At 47.3% G+C, this 25807-nt stretch overlaps 1 protein-coding gene across 2 annotated transcripts in view; it reads left to right on the forward strand.

Annotated features, from left to right (window-relative positions):
• Positions 1 to 19701, forward strand: part of LOC146772572 (scaffold attachment factor B2-like) — a 52513-nt gene extending 32812 nt beyond the window's left edge. Inside the window, exons 15-18 of one of the 2 annotated variants that reach the window (XM_085638581.1) lie at positions 246 to 383; positions 836 to 878; positions 16469 to 16578; positions 19361 to 19701. In XM_085638581.1, coding sequence (XP_085494707.1) covers positions 246 to 383; positions 836 to 878; positions 16469 to 16578; positions 19361 to 19508 — 439 coding nt within the window. In that variant the 3' untranslated portion in view covers positions 19509 to 19701. The remainder of the gene's footprint in view (positions 1 to 245; positions 384 to 835; positions 879 to 16468; positions 16579 to 19360) is intronic. The other variant, XM_085638582.1, reaches the window with a different exon arrangement.
• Positions 19702 to 25807: the final 6106 nt, after the last annotated feature.

The following is a 25807-nucleotide window of genomic DNA, read 5'->3' on the forward strand; positions in this document are numbered from 1 at the left end:
ATTGACAAACACCGCATTTGCAAATACACGACTGTCAATCGTTGCCCAGCATAGTTATTTTGAGGCAGGCTAGTTGGAGCTGGTAAATGACATTTCAGTGCAGGAATTTTCATGGCCGTATATCTTTTACTTTAGAAAAGCCAATGACCAAGCTTGTGTCGAGACGTAGAATGCAGGGGTGTAGCTTTTTTTTTTTTAAGACTGAAATGAAGGCACAATAGTAAAACTTTTGAATTTTTTTCCAGGCGTGATGATTACTGGCCAGAGGCTAAGCGCATGGCCGTGGATGACCGTTACCGCTCGGATCTAAGCCGTTCAGATCGTTTTCATGATTATGATCACAGAGGAGGAGATCGCAGTAGATATCCAGACGATCTTGACAGGTTGGTGTGATCCTTGCTTGCGAATAACTCATTGGTGATAGTTAACTACTATGCCCATTTGAAAAAAAAAGTGGGATGAGCACAGCAATTAATATGAATGGCTACAGGGACTTCCAATATAACGGACTTGCCACCTATAGTGGTGGTTACACCACTCGGAAATTTTTTTCCATCTTAGCAGCTGCTACTAACTGCTTTGGTGGTTTCCAGTACAATATTGTGTACCGCACGTAACAACCATGTGATTTGTACCTCTAGAAGATGGTTTACCTTTTTGTAAAAAACTTTAATTTTCTTGCACTGTGAGATTCTTCATTTGGCAGTGGACTAGTGATGACGGAGTACATTGGTTGGCCATTACTATGGTCTTTGATATGGCAGACCAACATAGATCTGCTATAAAAAAATGTACATTTCATTCTATTATAATAATGTACCTTTTTTTTATTTAGGCGAGAAAGTTCACGATCTTCTTTGTCAGACAGAGATAGTCAAGTAAGTAACAGTTTTCGTTATATTTGTTAGTGTTGGGTTACGCTTGGCTTTTTGTATCCGACAGTAATTCGATTTTCAATTCAATCCTAAATGGCAACAGCTGTACTTTTCTGAGATGTTTCCAACTTGTTTTCCATGGTCCGTTATTTAACTAAATATAGCCCCCTTAACTTGAACTACTCTCACACTTGAGGGTCCACGTATGTACTAGCACAGAGCTTAAAAAATCTTCCATTACTACGTTGCTTATGTAAAGACTGGAGGGCGACATTATCAGAAAAAATGATTGCAAGTGTGAGCATCAGTTCGGTGCAAAAACTTTCTGAAAAACTACACATGTCCATTTTCATTTTTTTAAATAATTCTGCCTTGAATCTTTCTGTAATCTTATCCTTTTGATTTATGTGGGCTCTGTGCTACTTATGCATACTGTTGGTGAAATGGAGTGAGAGTTGGACCACATTAAATAATGCCGGCTTAATAGATGGAAAAGTGTGCTGGACATTTCTGTACTTGGTTCCTTTGGTGTTTAGTGTGCTCTGATGCTCAGACTTTTAAACCCAAACCCCTTCCAGAGGTCTTCAGTTTTGATATTTGATTGACGTAACGGGGCCAACAGTTTTGAAGTGTAGATCTTTTGAGTTGCTTTACGTTGTGCTGTTGTGTAGGTGGATCTGAAAGAGTCTTGTCTAATCATCTTACTGAGCATTGACTCAAGAACGTGTTCATGCCGTACCTCTTCAGATTCCCTTTTCTGCTGATTAGATTGTAAATTGTGAAACGGAAGTTTATAAACTGTGAGCCCTTTATGCTTGCAGAATATAGGCGCTAGAACACTAATCCTGTTTCTTGTATGCACCAAGTCGTGGGATCTCCGACTGGGAAAATAAGTCCCTCTGAGAAGTTCCTTGGTTTATGAAGCCCTGTGTGTGATGTTAGTGGTAATACCATCAGCAGCGAAGCGGTTTGCTCATGATTGGAGTCACCTCCATTTGCTTCTTCAGGTGCTATCCAATGACGTTGGAAAGTTTTGGATGTTGGAGTGGAAAAGGAAGCTTTGGGTAAATGGCTATATGAAGCTGTGGGCTTTTGTAAAGGATTGTATCTTTGTATCGGGCAACCAAGCTTCGTTTTCATTAATGTCTGCAGCCACCAGATCACGCCCGAGAGCATCGTTCTATGCAGTCGCTCGTATTCCATTCTGTCCCTGTTCACATGAGGTTGTACGAATGTAGTTCTACGTTGCTGCTGTCCTGGACCAAGAATGTCTCACTTAAAATGCCCATAAATTGCTGCAATCCCACCATATTAACGAATCTCCTTGTGTAGTAAGCTGGTATTTAACTTCATGAGCAATGCCATAGTTTTTAATTAACCTGGATGTATTCCTACAGCACGGCCTGCCTATCAAGTTGGAACATTACTTTTCGTCTCAGCAGTATACCGACTAGAATCTACAACAGGACAAAACATTGACCAGTAGCATCCACTCATTTTAAAATGTCTCTTTGGAACAAGAAGTAAAGCGATGTTTTCAAGACTTGATTTCTAAGTTTATTTTAAGTATTCTTCGAGTAATGCCTGTTTGGAGCTATGCAACATTGCCAGTTAGTGCTGCGTCAGTCTCTGGATCCAGTGGTGCAGAAACCCTCTTAATAAAGGAGCTAGCTTCATAAAGAATCTACCTTAGCAAGCCAGGAGTACTCTGAAGCTTTTAAGGTTGCTGTGATCTGTAGTTACCACACCCATTGTCACTCAGTCCACCCGATTGTTTTCTTTTTGGCTCCGTGTCGACCTAAAGTTAAATCTTAGCTGGCCCCGGAAGCTCTGGTACCTTATCCGATCCAAGGCGCCAGCTCACTAACTGGCCTTTTTACCACTGTCATAGGTTGGTTTCAGCTACAGTTATGTTCCCAACCAAGTTCAAACTCGAATTCTCTGGGGATGGAGCCTTGTAAATAACAGTATAAGATTCTCTTAAACACTGTACAGGTTCAGTTGACCTTTGTTATGTGCTTGAAATGGCACCTCCTGAAAAGCGCATGGGAGTAGCATCTTTAAAGTTTAAATGCGCACTTGGATTCTTGAAGGAGTGATAGGGTATTTATATTGGGGAGTTTGTGGTCTTCTGCAATTTCAGTCCATACGTGAACAAAACTGCTAGTGGTGGTGTATGGTCTAGGTTGCCATTCATGTGAGATGGGGAGGGGGGTGGTGTGTTCTACTCTAATTTACAAATAATCAAGAGCATGGTCTTTAAGCTTCTCAGTATGAATTTCTGCTACTGAGATGTTCTAAATTGGCAATCCTAGAATCATGTCATAAAGAGAATTTGTTATTGGGCAGGTTGGCATGCTTGAATTTTCAGTTGCCTAGTTAAAACGTAATTGTTCGAGGCATGTGGGCTGCTGAATTCATATCTGCATAGATCGCCGCCTAGTGTTGGGTCCGGATGTTTGCACGTTGTTGTCCTGGAAGAGTCTTCGAAGTATCCTTGGATAGGTGACTCCTCCCCTGGACTACAGTGCGCATGGGCATCCTCTCCATCCTCAGATTGTTTTTTTCCGCCATTGGGTTCGGATGTGATATCTTAGCTCAAGTTAGGAAAATATTTGGTCGAGGCCAAAAGGCCTTTAGTTCGCGTCGGTACTGTTTATCGATCGGGTTTCGATAGCATTTTGTTAGTTTGCTAACTTTCAGCACCGACTTCTTTCGCATTTACCTGTCCATCGACTACTTCGACGATGGAATCCAGGACGCCATTCAAAAGGTGTCCGGTATGCAATGCGAAGTACCCACACATCGACGTCCATCCGGTGTGCAACAAATGCCTTTCGCCGGACCACGACGAATCGACATGCATGGCCTGTGCCCGGTTCCGTTCCAAGAAGACTCTAAGGAACCGAAGAGCGGCGAGACTCGAGGCGCGGCACGCGGCACCGGCCCCAACAGACATCTTCGAGGCCGACGTCGAAGAATTAGAAGTCATACCCTCCAGTCCCGTTTCCGAACACGACCCCGGATCGGACGAGGGCGACGAGTCACTCTTCCACAGAGGTGAAGACGACACCGAGGTAGGAGACGACGAGGAGGCCTTAGGGGCCGAAGAGAGTAGCTCCAATGATGAACAAGGCCTACCTGTTCAAACCGAAGAAACACCAGCGCCACAGCCTTTGGCTCCGGTCGAGGGATCGCCTTCGGGCCTTACCCGAGACCCATCCCGTAGTTCTTCGGCCCCGCCCTCGGGCCCGGCCTCGGACGTTCAGCGGCAGCCATTGCTGCATAAGCCAGCTGGTTTCCCTACCACAAAACCGAAAGCTGCTCCGGTTCATACGAAACCGAAACTGAAAGTGGCGCTGGTCGGATCGAGGCCTTCCACGCCTTCGACGTCAGCGCAACGCGTCGGCACCGACCGCACCAAGAGGGACTTCGGTGCCGAACTGGAATCGGGCGACATCGGAGTCGACAAACGGAAAAAGGCCATCGGCACCGAGAAACCTACTCGGCTGCCGACGCCAACGACACCGAGGGCAATACCGCCTGCTTCGCCTCGCGTCGCTCCCTCGACGACGCCGATGCCTCGCGTATCGAGGACGTCGACGGTGATCTCCACACCTCGACTCGAGGACCCGCCGGCACCGAAAAAATCCACGCCCGGCTCTACGAACCTGCCCGGTGCCAAAGCCTCAAAGACGCCCCAAGTGCGGCCTGCTGCGACGCAAAGCAACAAAACCACGGCGGCCCTCAAAGACCCGTCGGGTTCCGGCCCGATCGGAGCTCCAGCAACCTCTACGGGGCCAGCCAACATTACCTTCGGCTTGCCTCCGTCAACAATCCCGAAGATGTTCCAACTCAGGACACGGGTTACCCAGCCTCCGGTTCCACCGGACGAGACGTCTCCGTCACGTGTCATCGACGCCGACACTGGCAGGCTGATTCTCCACGACCGAAGGATAACTTCGGAACCGCCATTGGACCCTTTCAGGATCCCACTAAAAAGGAAGCTGCCTGTGGAATCGGAACCTCTCCTTTATGAACCGTTCCATTCCTCCTACCAGGATCCACACCGGTTCTCCCCCACACGCTCCGACACGGATGCATTGGAGGTCTACATGGATGACCAAGCACCCTACCATGTAGACACAGACCCTGATGACCAGCAGGACCCTGATCAAACTTGGGGCGACCCTGCAGACCCCAGTGCACCTCTCGATACACAGGACCCACAACTCTATGGGGCAAAAACATCTCCCACGGAGGATACTGCGGCGTTCAACGCTCTTATTGAACGTGCTGCAAATAACCATGGGGTACAGCTTCACTCAGATACCATCGAGGATGACTTTCTAATGGACACTTTTGCATCCTCAGAAAGACATGTAAAAACTCTGCCAATGCTGAAAGGGGTCCTCAAACCAGCTAAGGACATTTTCAAGGAACCCACCAGGGCACGAGTGATAAACCCCAGGATTGATAAAAAATACAGATCAGCACCTGGGGATCCTACTTACATCAAAGGACAATTACCACTCGACTCCATCGTCGTAGCGAATGCTCGCAAGAGGGCACACTCGCAAACGACAGGTGACGCTCCTCCCCCGGACAAAGAGTCCAAGGTGCTAGAGACCTCCGGCAAGTGAGTTGCCGCCCAGGCTGCCAACATATGGCGCATAGCCAACACTCAAGCGCTCCTCGCTCGCTACGATAGAGCGCACTATGACACATTGGAGCAACTACTCCAACATCTCCCTGACCAGTTCAAAGAAGGTGCAGAAATTCTTATCAGAGAGGGACAGCTACTCACAAATGCTTCCATCAAATGTGCACTAGATGCTGCAGACACGGCTGCCAGGGCCATAAACACAAGCGTCATGCTGCGACGACATGCCTGGCTACGAATCTCAGGATTCAAGCCTGAGGTACAAAACATACTGAACCAGCCCGTCAACCCCGACTATTTATTCGGCCCAGAGGTTGACACCACCCTCAAAGATAAAAAAGGACACGGACACTGCAAAGTCCATGGGCGCCCTCCAAACTCAGTCCTTTCGGAGCGGCTCCTTTCGTCGCCCCGGAAACAAGGGGGCAGGTAGAGGACAGGGGTCACAACAAACGTATAACAAAGGCAATACACAGACCACCTACGATAAAAACACCCGAGGTGGATATCGTGGCTCCAGTACAAAGGGCAGAGGACGTGGCTACGGCAACACTAGGTCCTCCCCCAAGAACAAGCAGTGACGCCCTCTCCCTTCCTCCCGACCACATAACACCTGTCGGGGGAAGACTACAAAGGTTCCTGTCCACGTGGAACTCAATCACCACGGACAGGTGGGTCAAAGATATTGTAAAATACGGTTACTGTCTGGAGTTAACCTCCACTCCACCCACAATACCACCAAGAAACCGTCCTATGTCCTCAGAGCACTTAACGCTCTTACAGCAAGAGGTGCAAAGTATGCTTCTAAAAGGCGCTATAGAGGTCGTCCGCATCCACGAGCAGGGTACGGGGGTTTACTCCCTCTACTTTTTAATTCCAAAGAAGGACGGGTCGCTCAGGCCTATATTAGACCTGAGACCCCTGAACCAGTACATTCTTTCAGAGCACTTTCACATGCTCACCCTACAGCAAGTCCTTCCGCTTCTCAAGCAGGGAAACTTCCTAGCCTCACTGGACCTCAAGGATGCGTACTTTCACATACCCATCCACCCCTCACACAAAAAATACCTCAGGTTCACTATTCAGGGGCAGCACTATCAGTTCAAAGTCCTTCCCTTCGGCGTGACAACAGCGCCCAGGGTTTTCACGAAGTGCCTAGCTACGGTGGCAGCACATCTACGGAGGCAGCATATACACGTCTACCCCTACCTAGACGACTGGCTCGTTCAAGCGAAGTCAGCCCAGCAATGTGCAAGCCACATGTCCCGCACCATTCACCACCTTCACAGTCTGGGATTCTCACTAAATTACCCAAAGTCCCATCTCCAGCCCGCACACGTACAACAGTACCTAGGTGCGACTATAGACACTCTGGCGGCCACAGCTCAGCCAAATTTAGTGAGGATCAACAGCATACAACTGCTGATCTCAAAGTTCAAACCCAATCACTCGCTTCCAGCGCGAGCGTTTATGCAGTTGATAGGCATGATGGCCTCCTGCATCTTCATAGTCCCGCACGCGAGGTTACATATGCGCCCACTTCAGGAGTGCCTAGCACGTCAGTGGAATCAGGCTCAAGGACAGTTGAAAGACCTAGTGTTGGTGAGCGGTCGGGCTTACAACTCTCTGCATTGGTGGAATCCACAAAACCTTTGCAAGGGCCGACCGTTCCAAGAGCCTGTTCCGCAAATAGTACTGACAGCGGACGCGTCTCTCCAGGGATGGGGAGCTCATGTACTCCACTACACAGTGCAGGGACTATGGACGACACAACAGAAGAAGATGCACATCAACCTTCTGGAACTCATGGCAATCTTCCTGGCCATGAAGGCATTCAAAGTACATCTGTGCAACAAAGTCGTGTTGATCCAGACGGACAACATGACTGCCATGTACTACATACAGAAGCAGGGAGGGACACACTCTCCACAGTTGTCTCATCTGGCTCAGAGCATGTGGAAGTGGGCCATTCAGAGGAACATGTTCCTCATGGCGGAACACCTCCCTGGCAAGGACAACCAGATGGCGGATCTGCTCAGCAGACACAGCCACCAGATGCACGAGTGGGAGTTACACCCATCAGTACTCCAACCGTACTTCCAGCAGTGGGGTCATCCAGAAATAGACCTATTCGCGACAAGCGAAAACGCAAAATGCCAAAGCTTCGCCGCCAGATTCCCACATCCGCAGTCGCAGGGCAATGCGATATGGATGAACTGGTCCGGCAGATTTGCGTACGCTTTTCCCCCAGCGCCGCTGATACCGCTGGTGGCTCGCAAACTACGACAACACTCCCTGACACTCGTCCTAGTTGCTCCCACGTGGGCACGCCAGCCGTGGTACACCACCTTCCTCGAACTTTCCGTGGTGCCGCATCAAAGGCTGCGGATCAAACCCGCGCATTTGACGCAGAACCATGGAGAGGTTCAGCACCCAGATCCGCAACAGCTGAACCTGGCGATCTGGCTCCTGAAGTCCTAGAGTTTGGCTATCTCAACCTGCCACCTGACTGTATGGACATCATCAAGGAGGCCAGGAGACCCACTACCAGGGCTTGCTATGCAGCCAAATGGAAAAGGTTTGTCATTTATTGCGGCAATAATGACATCAACCCGCTGGACGCATCCATCCACAACATCATCTGTTACCTCTTACACCTTTACCGATGCAATCTGGCGTACACCTCTATACGTGTCCATTTGACCGCAATATCAGCCTATCTGCAAACCAGGCAGCACCTCTCTCTATTCAGAGTGCCTGCCATCAAAGCATTCTTGGAAGGGCTCAAACGAGTCATTCCACCTAGTCACCCACCGGCTCCAATGTGGAACCTCAACTTGGTCCTCACACGCCTGATGGGTCCACCCTTTGAACCTCTACACTCCTGCGAGATTCAATTCCTCACCTGGAAAGTGGCCTTCCTAGTAGCGATCACTTCCCTACGAAGAGTTAGTGAACTCCAGGCACTAACCGTTCAAGAGCCATTTATACAGGTTCACGCCAACAGGGTCGTACTACGTACCAACCCCAAATTCATGCCCAAGGTAATATCGCAGTTCCACATGAATCAGACTATTGAACTGCCCGTTTTCTTCCAAAACCCACAAACTGTTGCAGAAAGGGCACTACATACACTAGATGTACGGAGGGCCCTCATGTACTACATCGACAGGACTAAACCATTCAGGAAGACAAAACAACTGTTCGTTGCCTTTGCCCCACACCACAAAGGTAACGCCATCTCCAAAGCAGGGATAGCCAGATGGATAGTTAAGTGTATTCAAATCTGTTATCAAAAGGCAAAACGCACATTAACTATTCCACCACGAGCCCACTCAACACGTAAGTTGGGGGCTTCCATGGCCTTCCTAGGAAATATTCCCCTGCATGATATATGCAGAGCAGCCACATGGTCCACTACACACACATTTACAAAACACTATTGTGTAGATGTGCAGTCAAAACAGCAGGCAGCTGTAGGACAGGCTGTTCTCAAGACGCTTTTTCAGACCGCTGCAGCTGGCACGGGTAGCCGCCGCTAATAGAGGGCACTGCTATGTATTCTATGCACAGATATGAATTCAGCAGCCCACATGCCTCGAACTGATTATGCTACTTACCAGTATGCATCTGTTCTTGGCATGTAGGGCTGCTGACATTCATATCGCCCTCCCTCCTCCCCGGCGCCTGTCGCAGCTGCAGCTCTCAGAATTACTGCAAGCATGGTCATCACTTTCTGTATCTACTCCATCACTGCCACAATGGCGAAAAACAATCTGAGGATGGAGAGGATGCCCATGCGCACTGTAGTCCAGGGGAGGAGTCACCTATCCAAGGATACTTCGAAGACTCTTCCAGGACAACAACGTGCAAACATCCGGACCCAACACTAGGCGGCGATCTATGCACAGATATGAATGTCAGCAGCCCTACATGCCAAGAACAGATGCATACTGGTAAGTAGCATAATCATTATGAGTGATGCCAGGACAAAGTGATTTTGTTTGATGTAAATTGTTTGACTATTCTTAACACAGAATTTACAGTACACCTGTGCATTTAACTAAAGTTTGTTTGGGAGGGGTGTAGTTTTTCTCCTTACTTGGACGGTTGCAATTGATAACCTGAACGTTCCTGCCTAGTTTTGTTCCCAGGTCTTTTCTATATGGTCACTGTATGGAAAGATGCATTGAGTGGTAAACCTATTTGGGCGGTGTTTTGACCTCTATAAGAAAAGTCTTAACAGTCACTAGGTTCAGCATCAGGCTTGTCAGACTTGCATGGCTATAGATATTGTCCTGTTGCAGTTCCTATAGCCAGTTGGAACAAGAATAGATGCATCGTTCAGCCTACTGATTTTTGACAATGGTTCCAATTTATGACCCTCACAAGGACAAAAAGATGAGACTTGACGTTTGCTTCCCGCAAATGTCTAACCATTTTTTGGGAAAATGGTTCCACTATTTTGATGGGTCATTTGGGTGTTCTTTGCACCTTCCAGTGTTACTCATTCGTTCTGTGAGCTTTGTGGCTTACTTTTGTATCCACAATCTGGCGTAGTTTGAGGCTCTGCGCAGAACCTAAAAAAACTATCGTTCAATGTGATCATCCAAAATAAAATTAAAGATTGTTCATCTTACTCAAGGAAATAGTGGAGACTGCAAATGTAGATAGAAGTAGTACACGGTCTCCAAAATGAACCTACTCGCACCTTCATCTTTTGTTACTCAGTAATCCTCTTGGGCATTTGAGCAGACATGGGTGAGGAGTTGACCCTGGGATGCTCGTGGCAGTCCCTTTGAGTAAACTTCCTCACGATAGTAGGAGGAATTACTATTGTTTTTTTTTTTTTAAACCACTACTTACTGTTAAAGGCTAAGCCATTTTTTTCAAACTGTTGATCAGATTGCTGTCAACCTATCAAAGTCTGTTATCTAGAATTCTTCTCTAGTGGTAGATTACAGCAGTCTTGTTTTTTTAATCGGAAAGACACGTTACCTTTGAATATCCCCAGGTGGCATACTGGATCCGGAAAGTCTTTTCGTACCAGTACCCCTGCGAGTAGGTGGCGTCGTGCTGCTCCGCGTCAGTCACTGGCATCGTATGCGCCGAGATGGCGTCACAGACTACTTGGGCACCACCCACCCATGCTGACGTCCGTTCTTTTTCCGCGTCAGCAGGCGCAGATCCGGATCGAGCTCGTACCTTACTCGCTTTTTGACTACTCTTTTGAGACTTTTTGTCTCCCCCTTTTTTCTCCTGGTGCACGGAGGGATTCCTGGATTTAAGTCTTGTAGGGCCTGCTGTCGCAATATGTCTGGCGGACCCCCACGATGTTTGCCTCTAGTGCCTGGAGACCGACCACGACTCTCGGTCCTGCCAGGCCATGGCCCTGGAGGCCTTGAGGGAGTGGTGCCGGAACTGCTGGAGCACTCGTCCCAACGCTGCTCCAGGGACCACTCGTGGGGCTGCAGTCGTCGCTCCAAGTCTTCGCCCTCGGAATCCGGAAAGCGACGACACCAAAGTCTAAGCGTGTTCACTCTCAGATGTTCCCCGTCGGTCCTCTGATGCAGACGAGGGGGACAGGGGTTCTGCCCCTGCGGCTCCTTCAGAGCCTGGGAGTCCCATGGCCTTACCCGCCTTACCCAGGGTCTGTCGGCGACTCCCGAACAGGTGTAAGAATTTCTTGCCACCATGGACCGCCTTTATAGGCCTCGGGCCCCGCGGTCCCGTGTCCAGATCCTGTTGGGCTGTCGGCGCCACGAGGTCCGGTGCTTCCGCCACCAGCGCCGCCCTCTGCTTCGGCGCCGCAGTGGGTGCCGTTCGTTCTGCCCTTGCCCCGGTTCCAGGACCATTTCGTTCCTGCCTGGGATCCGCATTACGAGATGGCGCCTTCCCGGCCAGTGCTGTTTCCGACGCCGTATGTTCCTTCTCCGGCTCTGCCGCCGCGGCCTGTTCCCCCTGCAACGGAGGTGAAGGATAACTGGGAGGGGTCCTCGGACCCTCTTGCCCGTCAGTGTGACTCAGAGCAGGACTGGGTGGACGACTTGGAGGACACTGGTGACCTCTGTCTCTTCTGACCTGGGGTTTGCCTCTCCCCCCGCCTACCATTGAGGAGGGTGCCTCCTACACTATGGTGCTCCGTCAGGCAGCTGAGGGCCTCAACCTCGATCTTCCTATGGTGGCCCTCAAGACTAATCTCCTCACTGAGGTGCTCCAGACGGCGTCCACTTCGTCAAAGCCCCTGCTTCCCTTTAACGCTGCCCTCACTGACTTTTTGTATCGAGTACATTCCTGGGCCGGATGTAGGGAGTGGCTATTCCCACTGCTTTCTGGTCCCCAAGAAGGACAAAGGGTTCCTGCGCCCCTTCTTGGACCTCCGGTACGTCAATCGCTTCCTCCGGAAGGAGAAGTTCAAAACACTGACTCTGGCTCAGGTCCTGGCTGCCCTCGACCTTGGGGACTGGATGGTAGCGTTGGACTTGCAGAACGCATATTTTCACAACCCCGGCCCACTGGCGTTACCTGCCAGGAGCATTTTCAGTTTGCCGTGTTCCCCTTCGACCTTACCAGCGCCCCTCGGGTGTTCACGAAGGTGATTGCGGTGGCCACAGCTCACCGGTGCAGGTAGGGGGTGTCAGTCTCCCCTTACCTCGGCGACTGGTTGTTGAAGGCTGGCTCACCCCAGGCAGTTGTCAACCACTTCCAGACTACGGCCGACCTGCATTTGCTGGGCTTCTCCATCAACGTGGCGAAGTCTCACCTGAGTCCCTCTCAGAAGCTCCAGTTCATAGGAGCGGTTCTGGATTCGATGCTGATTCGGGTTTATCCTCCTGGGCAGCGAGGCCGGAATATTCAGGCTATGATTCCGATCTTTCTTTCAGCCTCTATCCTGGGTTTCAGTCAGGATGACCCTCCGGCTCCTGGGCCTGATGGCCTCCTGCATTCTGCTAGTGCCACATGCCAGATGGCATATGCGGGCTCTGCAGTGGGACCTGAAGATCCAGTGGGCGCAGCATCAGGGCAACCTGTCCGATCATGTCCAGATCTCGGAGGGCACTGTACGACAATTGCAGTGGTGGCTCACGGATCGGGTCAATGGCAGATCCCTCTCCCAACCGGAGCACACAGTGGTGACGGATGCGTCCCTCCTGGGATGGGGAGGCCACTTGGGAGAGGCGGGGAGCAGAGGACTCTGGTCTCCGGCAGAGTCCCGGCTCCATATTAATCTGTTGGAGCTTCGGGTGATCCGGCTTGCACTGAAGGAATTCCTTCCCTCTGTCCGGGGAAGTGTGGTGCAGGTGTTCCCGGACAACATCACCGCCATGTGGTATTGCAACAAACCGGGCGGGGTGGGGTGGGGTTGTGGACCCTATATCAGGAGGCTCTGCGCCTCTGGACATGGCTGGAACATCAAGGCATTACCGTGGTGATTTAACACCTGCCAAGGTTCTCTGATTGCCAGGGTGGACGAACTCAGCCGTCTGTGCTTAATGGATCACGAATGGTGTCTGCATTCAGACGTGGTGCAAGCTCTTTCAGCAGTGGGGGAGAGCCTTGGTTAGATCTATTCGCCACCGAAGAGAACGCGCAATATCAGTTCTGTGCGTTGGAATTTCCAAGGCGGCGCTCGGTGACTCTTTTCGTCGCGAGTGGAGTTGCCGTCTATTGTACGCCTTTCTGCCTATACCACTTCTGCCCAGAGTGCTGAATTAAATTTGCCGCGACCGGGCCCAAGTCATCCTTGTGGCTCCGGATTGGGCACTAAGATGCTGGTATCCCAAGCTACTCAGCATGGCGATCGATCCCCTGATCCGACTGCCTCTTCTGGAGTCTCTTCTGTCGCAACAGCAGGGGATGGTCCTTTGCCAGAACCTGTCCAGCCTCCACCGCCATGTGTGGAGTTTGAGCGGCGACAGTTGACAACTTTCGATCTCCCTCCCGAAGTTTGTGATGTCATTCTGGCAGTCAGGCGTCCCTCCACTAAAACTGTATACGCCTGCAGGTGGAACAAGTTTGTGGCATGGTGCACAGCAAAGGCTGTGGATCCCCTTTCTGAAGTCCTTCTGTTCCTTCTTTATTTGGCCCAGCAGGGCTCTGCTCTGGGCACTATCAAAGGTTATCTTTCGGCCATCTCCGCCTTTTTGCAGCTTCCAGATCAGCCTTCTCTTTTTAAGTCTCCGGTCGTTAACCGTTTCCTCAAAGGCGTTACACACACGTTTCCTCCTGTGCCGTTCATTATGCCTCAATTGGACTTAAACCTTGTCTTGACCTATCTGATGTGCGCTCCCTTCGAGCCCCTTCATACCTGTCCTTTGCGTCTTCTCACTCAAGACTGCTTTCCTGGTAGCTATCACCTCTGCCAGAAGAGTGAGTGAGCCCCAGGCTCTTTCTTCCAAACCTCCTATCGTTTCTGTTCATCCGGACAAGGTGGTATTAAGGACTCGTCCTTTCTTGTTAATGGTTATCACGCCCTTCCACATCGGGCAGACCATCACTTTGCCTACCGTCTTTCCGCCTCCTTCCAAAGAGGAAGAGAGGCTTCACCATCTGGATCCAAAATGTGCGCTTTCATTTTATCTGAAGTGCACACACAGTTCCGAGAGGATGACCAGCTCTTTGTTGGCTACGTGGGTGCCAAAAGAGGTCGGGCTGTGCCCAAGCGGACCATCTCTCGGTGGGTTGTTCTCTGCATCAAGGCCTGTTACTCGTTGGCTAAGAGGGAGCCTCCTGTGGGGCTGCGTGCCTATTCTACCAGGGCGATGGCAGCTACGTGGGCCTCGATGCACATGTTTACCAAGCATTACTGCCTTGACAGTCTGGTCTGGAGAGACGGCTTCTTTGGCCGTTCTGTGCTCCGTGACTTTCTGGTGTAATATGTTCGCAGACCCACCACCGGGGTTGGTATTGCTGGGGTATCTATTCTAAGGTAAGGAATCTATCACTAACGTGTCTATTTCAGATGCACAAGTTACTACTTGTGTAATGATGTATCTGTAAGAGACGTTGGTGATTGATTCCTTACCGCCCCACCCATCTTTCCCGTTTTACGAACGGGTTTCTAGGGTTAAGGTCATCCCCTTTCAGGGCCCTAGTTTCATGGCACCAGTGGTAAGTTTCTTTCAAAGCTCTGCGTTCCTGGCGCGGAAAGTAGTGTACAGAACTGACGTCAGCGCGCATGGGTGGCGCCCAAGTCTCCGTGACGTAATCTCGGCGCATACGACACCAGTGACGGACGCGGACCCGCACGACGCCAGCTACTGACGCGCAGGGGTACTGCTACGAAAAGACTTTCCGGATCCAGTCTGACGCCTAAGGATATTCTAAGGTAAGGAATCTATCCCTAACTAATGTCTCTTACAGATATATCGTTACACAAGTAGTAACTTGTGCTTTACTTTGGCTTTACAGATGTTTTTTTTAACCCCTTCGCTGCAGCGGAACTTCCGCCGCTGCGCTGGGGGGTGCGGCGGGGGGGCAGCGCGGTGCTCATGACGGAGCCACTCCGTCATGAGCCACGGTTGGGCTGTGCTCATGACAGAGTGGTTCCGTCATGACTCCGCCCACAGCGCTAATCGCCCGCACAGGCGGGGGGAATTAGCGCCGCGTGGACGGCACGGCCGCAACATGACGGAACCACTCAGTCATGAGCACACGGCAACCGTGGCTCATGACGGCGTGGTTCCGTCATGAGCACGGAACGAGTTAAACTGCTTGGTGTCAAAGCGGAGTGTAAACAGTTACTGATATTCGGCAGTGGTCTTGCCAGCGTCTTTTTGCAGCAACTTAATGATCGTTAGTTATTAACTGTTAAATTCTCCCAGTTTGGATTCTTCCTTATGTGGCATGAGAGTAGTGGATGCAGTTAGCCTGTGAAGTTTAAGGTGAAAATATGCCATTGCTGCACGACTACAGATCATAAACCAGCCAGCTGATTGTCAACATCCGTAAGTCCTGAATGGATCAAGATACAACACATTTCCTTATTTACCTCAAAGATTTTTTTCTTCATTTAAATCCTAACTTGGCACTCTTTTGTGTGATTTGAAGCAGCACTGATTTCTACACTACTTCACTTTTTACTATGGACATTTATGCCACTTGAGAATGGGATGGTGCAATTGCCACCCTTCCAGCACTTAGTTGATTTAGTGAAGTTGAAAAGCCACTCCAAGTCCTCCAGTCAACTGATAATTGAGTGTTCAATATCAGGGCTCCACTGTCCTTGTGGAATTTAATCTACTGAATCTGCTGATGCCATGTTTATGGATGTATAATGCATTTTTTAAACCAGTTCAGGCCTGTGGTGCTGAAACTTAGTTGTTATAAAGCATTTAGAGGGTGAGTTTGTGTTGCGAATTTGAGTGGTGTTGATTTTGTTATAGATCTTTGTAAATTGCACCTTTTTGTTAGTAATAACTGCTTTTTGCCAGTTTATTTGGACTTGTTTTTATGCCTTAGTTGAGCAGAGACATGGTCCAGATAGAACTGTAATTTAGGAGTATGGTGCCTTCATGACAATACTCCTTTAAAATGTCAGGTAGCCCTGTTAAGGCTTTCTAAGCAATCTGTACACTACCGAACAGTTATGTACTTCAGTAGCGGATTATTGATCTGCAGTCATTCCAAGGGTGCATTTATACTTAGTCAAGTGCAGTATTTATCCAGCAGGTGCCATCCTGGAGAAACTAAAGCCTGTGCAGGCAGCAATACCAGCCGTGGACCAAGAAGCGGCTATTTCAAACTTTCAAAACAAATACTGTCTTGTGCTCATTCTTAACAAATCGGTGTCGTTCTGGACAGTGCAACAGTTGGGTGTAAGTCGTAACAGACCTGAAAGCCACCTGAGGTTCTCTGAAAAGGTGTAGCTCCTTTAGATTTGAATGCATGATTATCAAATTGAGGAACCTACTTCACTTCTACTTTTCAGCATTATGCGGATCGTCATGGAGCAACAGAACGTCATGGACGCGATGGGTGGTCTAGTTTTGGTTCCGACAAAAGAATCAGTGAATCTAGAGGAATTCAGTCAACAGGCAGGTTAGTACTGGTTTCATTCTAAAGTGTTCAAACCGCACCTCGCTTTTTCTCATGCCACTGAATAAAATCCTAAATACAAAGAAATGAAGGTAAATCTGCAATAACTAGTACATAGTTGCTAGTTAGTATACCTTCACTAGGTGTATAGAACATTCCTCTTGCATATGCAATTGCATCACATTTGTCTTTTTTCCGTTCGTCAGCCTGGATATTTCTGAGCTTCAAATTGGTAGAAATGCCGCAGATGGCTTTGTCACACTGGTCATCTTACAATAATTTTGATCACTATGACTTAAGTCCTTCTTTAACTCTAAATTTAAACCAATTTGTGACTAGTTTCGCAAATGTAGACTTACCCTTCATCTGTGAACTCTGCGCAATGCATTCAAGGCAAGCCTCAAACTGCATCCCTGGCCTGATCTCTTGTTTGTAAGTTAATGTTGCTGGACTTTTTTTCACATCAGCTTGATTTTGATATGCTTATTATTCATCATTTGCTGACGCACTCGACAAGCTTGTTATTGCACTGACTTTACATGGCTTCAGCTCCACTTAATCACGGTGTTTGATTCCTTCATTTTTAAATCTTATGCTGTTCTGATCCTTGCTGCCTTTGATCACTGCTTGTTTGTGAGTTTCCTATATAGTATGTCTCAGTAGATTTCCTGAATTTGCTCATTCACTTGGTGTTAAGAATCTTGATGTTTTGAAATTAGGGTTACATTAATTGTAGTAATTTTCATAGGATTTTTGGGAAGTCTATATAATATGATTTCATGTAGGGTACTGGTCATCTAAAGAAATAATGCCTAACTACTTCCAGTATGAACTGGCATAAGCATTTGAGTTATGAGAAGGGTGCCCCAACAAAATACCAAATCTCAAAACCCGCTTTCGAGAAGTGTCATGATACAGAGGAGGAGACTATACCAGTCTGAACGAAATAACGTGACTAGACCTGTCTTTTGGGTGTTCCTCGAACGGTCTGCTAGAGTTCAACATTTGGTTTTGAAACTGAATGGAAAGCATTTTTACGAAGCATGTATTGCAGTCTAAGGGTCTGCTGGTTCCATATCAAGAGTTGCTTTGTGCAAAATCGCTATTGGCTCCACTCGAAAGTGTACCAATCACTTATTTACCTTTCTGGCTAAGACGGAGCATAGTGGAAGCTGGTATCTTGGAAATGGGATATTCTAAATGAAACCAAGAAAAGTCTTCAGCCCAGCTTGCCAGTTTACCTATACGGTTCCAAATAGTCCTTTTAGAACTCGTGTCCTCATTGCATAATATTGCACTTTGGATGAGACTTTACGTTTGATAGAGGAGTATGTGTCTGAGAAAAATGGGAGGTACGTCATTTTACTCTAAGCAAGTTTATGGTGGTCAGTGATTACTCCTCACCAATCCATTCTAACTACCACTATACCTCTTTGGACATCCTTTTAAAACTTTTGTTCCCATGTCTGGGTCCTAACTTGATTCACAGATAGGTAAGATTGAACCTGCTCTACCACTAAATGTCTACATTTTTCTACCTTGGACTTTGTTGTGGAAAAAGGCGAGGACACCAGTCTAAATGTGACCTCTTTAATTGGACAATTGAGGTCCATCTTCAAAAGTGTTAATAGAGAACGCAAGTGATATGCTTCTGAAGTGTGAAAAGTATCGCCGAATTGCCTGAAAGACTACGACAACGTTCATAAAACAAATCCTGGAGTCAAAACTGCATTAATCCTATTGCAATTGGGGACGAATATGAGAGAGGCTACTAAAGACTTGAAGCACCAGATAGAACCCGATGCATTCTAAAGTTTCTGCAACACAACCCACTTCATGTCCTGAAGTAGCAGAGCAAGTCAATTTTTAAAAAGGAGATTCTGTGGATTGAAGCTTCTTGATTTACAGTCAACGCTTGACATTGAGCGATCAGTTTGAAGACCTGTGAATACTTCCATGCAATCCACATTTTCTGTGCTGATGTCTCGGTCAAAGAAGTGAGATGTACTTTACATTGCTCTAATACAGCATTGGTGCATTCAAATAAGCCTGAAGGCTCCATTAAAGCTTGGTGGTCTTTTGTTCCTCTCAGTACTATTCTGTAACTTGGCGCCATCTGATCATTTTTAATGATAGTGCAATTTGAACATGGACCAGTACATCATACTCCAAGTCTTGCTTACTAAACGTTACTTGTACCCTTTTTGTTTGGTATGGGCCCTCTTCTGCATTAAAATGGGAAGCTTTGTTTTAAGACTGATGGGGTAAAAAGGTTACTACAGGAACATGTGTCCTCCACATGATCCTCAAACTACACCGATTAAGGGAAAGGTCTATTTTGGTGGATGAGGTTGATTTCTTACAAGATTATTCTAATTGTACTTGGATACAGCAGTGGGATGTAAAGAGTCAACTAAGTATCACTAATCTAGTTCTGGGGGAGGGGGGTGGAAGAGGATAAGTGGCTGCTGGAGTAGATGCAGAAGTCACTTTAAATGGTTAACCGCTGAACCCGATTATAGGCAAATCTAGAAAAGGTGGTAAGATTGATAACCAGTTTCAAATTATGGAATGAAAATGTATATGCTGTGACTCGCCCTTTCAAATGTCCCAATTGTACTTTTTACCTTGATCCTGGGGTGTTTCCAAACCAAAAGCTACATTTTAAGATTCTGCTTGGGTGAAACAGTATTTACCTAGTCATTAGTCTTTCCCTAGGCATGCTGCTTCTTGAGGTTGTGCTAGATTTACAGTGTTACTCAGCATTTATTACTTTCTTTTTAAGGCATACAAGCTTTGGACATGGTGAAAGCTCGCAGGGAATATCTACAACAATAGGACGACAAGAAGAGTTATTGCCGAGTAGTGGAGTACCTGGAAGCTTTACAGCACCGACTCAGCCCAGTGACCCTCGCTTCACCCGCCGCTATTGAACATTTTAAATCGTTTTTGTTTTAATCTTGGAGCGATTTTGGGAAATCCATTGGCCCAAAGGATTTTTTTTTAACCTGCCATTGTAAAGCCTTTGAGAACGTGAGCTTGCTTTTGTGGTATTGTTAACCTGCAGTTGAAACTTTTGTTGAGCATTCCATTTTTTGGTAAATAAAAGGTTTACAATTGATTGTATCCTGCATGCCCGTGGGTATCCCTGCTGTTTTGTAAATGTTTCTCACCTACATAAAACACAAAATTGACACCGGGCAGTTTGTTAATTTTTAAAACTTCTTAACTAATTTCATACTTCATTGACCTGCCTTTATGAAGTCTAATATTCGAGCAACTGCTTTTTCAAACTGATCCGGTTTGTGCTCTTCCTCCCAACTTCATTTTTCTGATGTACTGTACAAATGCAATAGCAAATTTTTTAAACCTTATGTAAAATAAACCCATTTAGTATGTCACTAGCAGTCCTTGAATGGGTTAATAAAATGTAGACCATTAGAATTGCTTTAGCGCCTCCCTAAACTAAAATAGATTAGTTGTGGTGGCCAAGTACAGTGGAATCCATGGGTCTTTTTTCTTACATAGACAGCATTGTAACTAATACTTGAGATATTTGGAGTGCACTTTTGGTCCTTGTGGTCATGATTTCGGGGCTTTCTTCCGTATTCCATTTCTATAGCATTTAGGTTTTTACCTGGTGGTTGGTTCAGTGAATCCTTCCATATGTTTTTTTTTAAGTATTCCATAAGAGTGCATGTCTTGCTAATTTCAATGACCCTTATGAGAATATGCTCCTTGTGGGTATTTTCCTCTGCATGTAACTTCTCCTGCTCACTCAATTTGCCCAAATGGCTAGACTGCCGCCAGCATGTCACTACCTAAATATCATACGGCCACACAACCACCATAAAAGACTAACCAGTTTGCTCTTGTGAGTGAAGTCACGCTCCGTTGTACCACCTTGGGGTCCCATCGTGAACCACGGCAACCATACATGTAAATGTGTTCATTAGTTTGTAGAAGTGTGGTGAATGTCTCTAAAATTAAATCCACCTCTCTCTGGCCTGCTATCAGATTGTAGGCTGCCAGCAGGGTCGGGCAAAAAGGCCAAGCCCTATTTCATACCTGCTTTGCATCGATTTCCTAAAGACCATTTTTGGCAGGGTGCAGTTGCTGCTTAATACAGCGAACCAACCTCGCATGTCAATCCCCTGTTTCATTTAGTGGTATTTCTGGTGTAACAAATGTTAAATGTTACATTTGACCGTTACACACTTTAAGATACCTGCAGCTGACTAATTTCAACTCATCATGGTGTTAAATTACATCATATTTATTTTTATTTATTTATTTGAACTTGTAAGGCGCAACAGCTACCCAAGAAGGGTTTCCCGGCGCCGAGATACAGCAAGAAACATGTCGGGGACGAGTGCTAGCTAATCTAGTTATTGCTCGAATAGCCAGGTCTTAACATTTCTTCGAAACCTGTCATAGTTTTCCTCTTTTCGAATGAAAGGAGGGAGTGCGTTCCAGAGGGATGGACCAAGGTAGGCAAACGATCTGCCTCCCATCCTTGCCAATTTAAATCTCGGGATACAAAAATTGGAGAGTGATTGTGAGCGAAGACTACGCTTGGGGATGTACGTTTGGGCCAAAGATAAAAGATAATTTGGTGCCATACCAGCCTTGATTCTGAACATATAGGTCAGAGCTTTAAAGCGTATTCTGCTTTCCACCTTGAGCCAGTGGAGTTCCCTGCGGTGACTTGAAACACCGGAATTTTTCGGGATTTTTCAAAGTAGTCGGACTGCGGCGTTCTGAACAAGTTGCAGTCGACTGATAACCGCTTTATTTGACCCGAGATACAGAATGTTACCGTAGTCAAGCTGCGAAGTTATGAGAGCATTGACTAGTCTTCTGAGTGGAAGGGGGCAGCATCCATATAATTTTCCTCAGCCATTTAATAATGGTGAGTCAGACGCACAACTTTGTTGGCCTGTTTGCTCATGGAAAGGGTACTGTCCAAAATGAAACCAAGGTTGCGAACTTGCGTCACTGGGGTAGGAAAAGTGGCCAACTGGTCAGGCCAGTGAGAGGGATTCCAAAGTTCTTGCCGTTTTCCTAGGAGAAGAACCTCTGTCTTTACTCCGTTAAGTTTTAAATGGTTTCTAGTCATCCAATTCAGGATGTTCTGTAAACCAAGTTTGAGGGGAGAAGAAGATGGACAAGGTTCGGATAGGTAGAAATAATTTGGGAGTCATCGGTGTAGGTCATAAGGGAGAGTCTGGATTTTTCAGCTAAGTCAGCTAGGGGTCTGAGATATTAAAAAATAGTGGGCTCAGTATGGATCCCTGAGGCACGCCGTGGGGGGCTTTGAAAAAGTCGGAGCAAGCTGTTGAAGATGTTATTTGAAAGGTCCTGTCTCCCAGGAAGGAACAAATCCAATCAAGCGCTTTACCTCGGACCCCATTCCGAAACAGTGCCTTGATGAGGATTTCATGGGATATGGTGTCAAAGGCCGCACTCAGGTCAAGGAGCACGAGCGCGACCGTCTGACTTTTAGAATACTGCAAAATATATCCATGTGTTCGAGGCATGTGTGCTGTAGATACACATGCTGTGCATAAGTCTGCCATCTATTGTTGGGCTTGAAGATTAAATGTTTTTGTTCCAAGAAGGTTTCTTCGAGGATCGCGACTCCTCTTCTTGGTAATACTGTGCATGGTCATCCACTCAATTGCCAGAATTGTTTCTGCTGACTGGTTAGGGTGTAACCTCACTTGTTGGTTTAAGACTTTTGGGCTCCTTTCAGTTAGCAAGTACAGATTCAGTTGATTGTCTCAATTGCGTTGTAAAACCCTTCCACTCCGAGCCATTACCTTTCTGCGTCTCAGGTTTCCGACTCACCACCTCTGCCTACAGGGCCTGCCCGGCCAGCCCAGTTTCCCCATCTCTATCCGAGAATGGCCTGCTAATGGAATGCTGTCCCAGTTGTCATTCTAAATAGCCCCATACTGACCAACATTCAATCTGTAATCTATGCCTCTCCTGATCAACAGGAAAGCTGTGAAGCTTGTAAATCATTTTGATCGAAGAAAAACCTGTCAACGCACCAGATGCCAAGCGATGCAGCTGAAACAAGTAGACTATGTACCTGACATTTCCGGTCGACAACAGGACGAGGGAAAAATCGGCGCTGTCCGTAGAGACTGCTTCCGGTCTGCTACGGCAAAAAGGCCATGGCACGCACCTAAACTCAGCTCTGCAAATTTGGCCTTTAGCCAGGGCCTCCACATTCTCCAAATTAGGGCCCACACCCCCTCCATGTTTCGGCACCAAAAGAAAAGCCTGGTGCTTTGGAAGAGAGCATACCGTAATGTTTCCCTTTCAGATCGAAATCCACTGGAACTAATCCTAGATGTAATGTAGGAAGGGCTTGATCCTAGGCAAACTCCAAATTCAGCCTGGAAAGGAAAAAAAAAATAGACATCTTCTAAGACAGTTTCATTTCAAGAGCCTTTAGACATTCCTCTGCAGCCTGCAAAGACCAGCATTGAAAATGCAATAGGTCTCGCCTTTTATTAAGTTAAAGCTATTTGCTTTGCTAATGATATTGTATAGCAAAGCAAATTGCTTTAACTTAATTAAAGGCGAGACCTATTGCATTTTTAATGCGGTAGGTCTCGCATTTACGCAAGTTTAAGCTATTGGCATTATAAATGACAATGCCTTTAAGTTTTAAAAACAAAAAGGCGTAAATGTGAGACCTATTGCATTGCAAACACTGGCTGTAGGGTGCGCACTGCCTCGTTTTCACAATAAAACTTAAACCCTGTAGTCGAACGGGGGTTTGCCACCTAGACTGCCCATCTAAACAAATAAAAGTCAAAACCAGTGACAATACACGTCTGATACAATGGTGGCACTGCCATGCATACAGCAAAGCTCCAAGCCACGTACTTGACTAAGCATTTGCCATCTGAACAGTATATCGGGAGCAAATAATACTCGCACATTACTATACAACAGTACACGTCAAACATAACTCACTGGCACTATGATGTGTAAAAGGCTCCTGGGAAGTAGTTGGTTCAGAGTGTGCCCCGTTGATAGAACAGCAAGCACAGCACTACATAACAACCAGAAAGAGATAAATATAGTCTGTAATACAACCTACAGCACGTTACCATATTTACACGACAAACCTGAAAGTGTGTAGTGCGTGCAATTGTGTGGTGTCACGCAACAGTAAAAAGTTTGGAAAACCATGGAGGACCTTATGGAAAACATCAATACTTTTCACACAGGCCACTACACTATCATGAGACGCACCATTGAATTATGCTAGTTTTAAGAGTCCCCTAATGGTTAAAGCAATTCAGCGGGTAAAACACTATCCTGCACGAATTTAAGCAAGTGTACAAAGACGCCAGTTAGTACCAATTAATGGCATGCTAGGCCACTTAGCAACAGAACGATCAAAGCAAGCATTAGATAAATTACTGACTCTCACAAGGACAACAGAACCATGTTATTGGTATAAATGAATGACGTTTGGGGACACCCGGGAGGGAGATTAAGGTAATGTTTTATATGATGGGTCTTTCTCCATTAACTTGCATTGGAGTGAAGCAAGTTTCAAGGGGGGGGGGGGGGGGGGGGGGGAGGTAAAATCGCACCATTTTCTAAACACAATTGGGAGCGCTTGCATGTAAAACATACCAAGCAATATGCTGCTGCCCACATGCAATCAGTGCAGACAGCCCATCCGATAGCCAGAGAAATACAGCTCATGTGGAGAGCACCCTGGAGGGCTTAGTAGGGGGTACCACAGAGATCACTCATGTAAGCAAGTGCCCTGGAGCACCTTGTATTGACACAGTGCCTTGAGACCATCACTTCCGGGTCTCGAGCTGTTAGCTCAGTGCCAGGAGGCTGAATTCCCCTCCTGTTCACTGGATGGCAGCAGGCTGCAGAACGCCAAGCACCGGCAGCAAGAATCTCATTGTACTACATGTCTAACAAAAATCAAATAAGAATCCTGGATACGTCATTTTTCAAGCATCTGATTTAAATAAAAAATTAAATCTCAACATAATGCAACCAGTTTATATCCACAAGCCCTTAGTATCTGAATACATAGTATATGAAACTATGCGCATCTGGTCTGGGATTCCATAGTTTCATTCCTGCTTGTAGTCTATTACATAGATGCTTGTAGCCAACACGTTTCGTTCAATTCGGAATTTCTTCAGGGCTTAAGTTGTACAAACCCACCCATAGTAATTGATGGTTGTATACAGTGTTAATCTTGAGGCTGAGTATGGCCCATAGGTCAAATAATCTTAGCAATTGGGAGTTTACACATGGTGGTAGGTGCAACTCACTCAGAGCATGTCTGTTTTCACACGGCATCTACCACTGCGAAGGGATTATCATGGTACCTCTTTGTCAAACTTAGCTATTGACTATTACAGCAGCGGTCTGCAGGCTGGTAGTATCAGGACACTAGTAGGAATATTCAGGCTTCTGCAGAAGTGTGACAATGAATGGATGGGGTGTTCTTCACGGTCCCGGCAGGTACATTTCTGTGCAATGTGTGTAGTACATGCTGAGTGCTCTCAGTGCAACCATCGGCCTCAAACTCAGTGACGCGAGTATTGACAAAAGTGTTTCACTCTGCTGCCGCCGCCAACCAGGCCGGTGAACTGGATGATATTTACTTCTGGAGGTTGGATCACAAGTAATAATTGAGCCAAGTGGCAGCCTGGGGGTCAGGTGCTTGCTTTTGTGTCCTCATAGCTTATGTGGGTGACGAGATCAGTTTGTAATGGGGTTTTCCCTCTGCCTGCTTCATGTGTCTGTCACGAGACTGAGGTGCTCTAGGCCCCAAGGGTGTTCGTATTGCACTGTCACGATACGGTGTGTTTACGCAATCCGTTTAAGAGGGGGCTTGTAGAGTGTAGCCCACTGCATCAGTACAGCAACTAGGGGAGACAACATTAAATAGAACTGCTACAGTGCTGCTGTCAACGGTCCCGAGCTCCAGGCCCACAGAGATGCTGCGGCAGCCCACTTCCCAGAACCTCTGGGGCCCTGCTTCTCCCCCTCACACTCAGCCCTCATGCATGCATGGCTCCGGCCCTGCTGCTGCCCCAGTGACAGCACCCCGGAACCTGCGGCCAGCACAGCCTGTGCTCCAGCAGTTGCCCCCATCCTGCAGGGGCCACTCTCCCACCCCTGTGAGGGCTGGACTGGCTGAGGCGGCGGGCACTGCCTCCTCTGAGCA

The sequence above is a fragment of the Triturus cristatus genome, chromosome 12 (assembly GCF_964204655.1).
Source record: "Triturus cristatus chromosome 12, aTriCri1.1, whole genome shotgun sequence".
Lineage (NCBI taxonomy): Eukaryota > Metazoa > Chordata > Amphibia > Caudata > Salamandridae > Triturus > Triturus cristatus.